At 40.6% G+C, this 1,917-nt stretch overlaps 1 protein-coding gene across 1 annotated transcript in view; it reads right to left on the bottom strand.

The window, feature by feature from the left end:
- Window positions 1–717: 717 nt before the first annotated feature.
- LOC134088128 (NACHT, LRR and PYD domains-containing protein 3-like) overlaps window positions 718–1,917 on the bottom strand; it is a 9,492-nt gene continuing 8,292 nt past the window's right edge. The window contains exon 7 of the mRNA XM_062542058.1: window positions 718–766. Within this exon, the coding sequence (XP_062398042.1) occupies window positions 718–766 (49 nt within the window). The remainder of the gene's footprint in view (window positions 767–1,917) is intronic.

The following is a 1,917-nucleotide window of genomic DNA, read 5'->3' as shown; positions in this document are numbered from 1 at the left end:
AATTTGCACACAAGTGCATAAGCGCTTCCAATCAGTCATTAGGCAAGGGGCATCAAAATACAAAATTCAGCTCTCAATGTGAATCAGTGCTGCATTACTGGTCAGCAGCTTACATATCAGTGCCAATTTGCTATCTTGCAAAACTAGATCCAGAATCATATACAATGATTTTTCAAATGTTATTGAATGCAGTATTCATTCTTTTTTTTTGAGATTGTCGCTAAGAAATGAAATATTCCAACAGAAACCTCATAACACAGTATGATAGATTTGAGCCTTCTCTTACTCTCACTCTCATCGGCCTTAGACCATCCATGCTTGCAAGTTACAACACACAACATGGCACCTTTTACAGTAAGCCTGTAGACTGATTGCAAATTGAAAAGTTTTGTGAAGCAGTGTCAAACAGGTGCTTCAGTGATTTCATACTGGGCAAGAAGTTTCTAAGAGATGGGAGCATATAGTTTCTGTTTGGTTACCACAGCTAAAGCAATGGAGTTTGGACTGCTTGAATGACATCTGCATTAACTGATTTGCAAAAGGGTGCGGGAAGTGTGTCAAAACAATGACAATGGGTTAACTCATTTGCAAGAGGTGTCTTATGCTCTGCTGAGAGAGTGATGATGAAGACGGAGAGGTTGCCAGTTTCTTCAACCAGGTCAAAGCAATAAAAAAAAAAACTGTAGTGATTTGTGAAGGTAAATGTAAATCAGGGTTTTAAGTGTAGTTGCGTACACAAGGCATTTGCTCTCTGCATTTATCCCATCTGCGAATTAGTGAACACACACAGCACACAGTGAACACACAGTGGGGTGAAGCACTGTGTGTGTGTGAAGTGTGTGTGTGTGTGTGTGTGTGTGTGTGTGTGTGTGCGTGCTTGTGTGTGTGTGTGTGTGTGTGTGAGAGAGAGAGAGAGAGAGAGAGAGAGAGAGAGAACATCTGTAGGTGCTTGATCTAGAGAGGAGGAGTGTGCAGGGCTTTGGAAGTAGTCAGTGATGGCACTCATCAACACTGTAGGGTAGCACATTTTATTCACATATTACATCCAATCAGAGCACACACTAATTTATCACTTTTAAATATTGGTTTCATCATAGGTATTGATTATACTGTATATTATAATACACAACTGCCTCTTTAACACTTGGAGGTCCAGGGGCTTTTCAGACACTCTGAGGCATGCTACACCTTGACAATAAAGTTTTTTTTTTGTTTTTATCTAACTAAAAACATCTATGCAAAAGTGGCACTGGTTATATTCTCAACAATAATGATATGAGAGTACAAGTGGATGTAATGGAATTAGTTATAAATAGCAACAATAGGAACCTTGAAAACAAAGGTGTAAGCGTAAAAGTAAGAAGAACATTAAAAATTGGTTTCATCATAGGTATTGATCATACAGTATATTATAATACAAAACAAAACAGCCCTTTAAAGCATGAAGGTATTATAAGAACTGGAGAAAGTCAACAAGTCCCGCCCCCATTCATTTCAATGGGAATGCTAGGCTAGTGAAAATTGCCAAAATTGAGCGATTTTTTCAGGCTTCAACATGGCGTTTCAAGGGGATTGTTTCCGGTGCCGTTTTACTTAGCCAATTAAATGCCAGGTTACTGATTGACGTAAGGTACAGAAGGAGAGCTCGTGCCCACACTAAGCTCGTGCATGAGCTGAGAGTGGAACAGCCACCAATCAGCATGAGGAAAACTATGGGAAAACGACACCGGACATGATGTATTTCTGGAAAATGGCGACGAGGAAGTGCCTTGCTAATCGGCGAAGCTAATCAGTCAAATCCTGACCCCCTGGGTTAAAGTGTAGCAGTGAACAGTTGACCCACATGATGAGTAGAGCAGCTGGAGGATCATCTGGTCCTGAGTGTCTGGAAACTGCAGCATCTGCAGCAGCTGTGCT

This window comes from Sardina pilchardus, chromosome 7 (genome assembly GCF_963854185.1).
Source record: "Sardina pilchardus chromosome 7, fSarPil1.1, whole genome shotgun sequence".
Classification (NCBI taxonomy): Eukaryota; Metazoa; Chordata; class Actinopteri; order Clupeiformes; family Clupeidae; genus Sardina; species Sardina pilchardus.
Note: the sequence above shows the minus strand (reverse complement) of the source record. Positions and strands in the feature narration are given on the sequence as shown.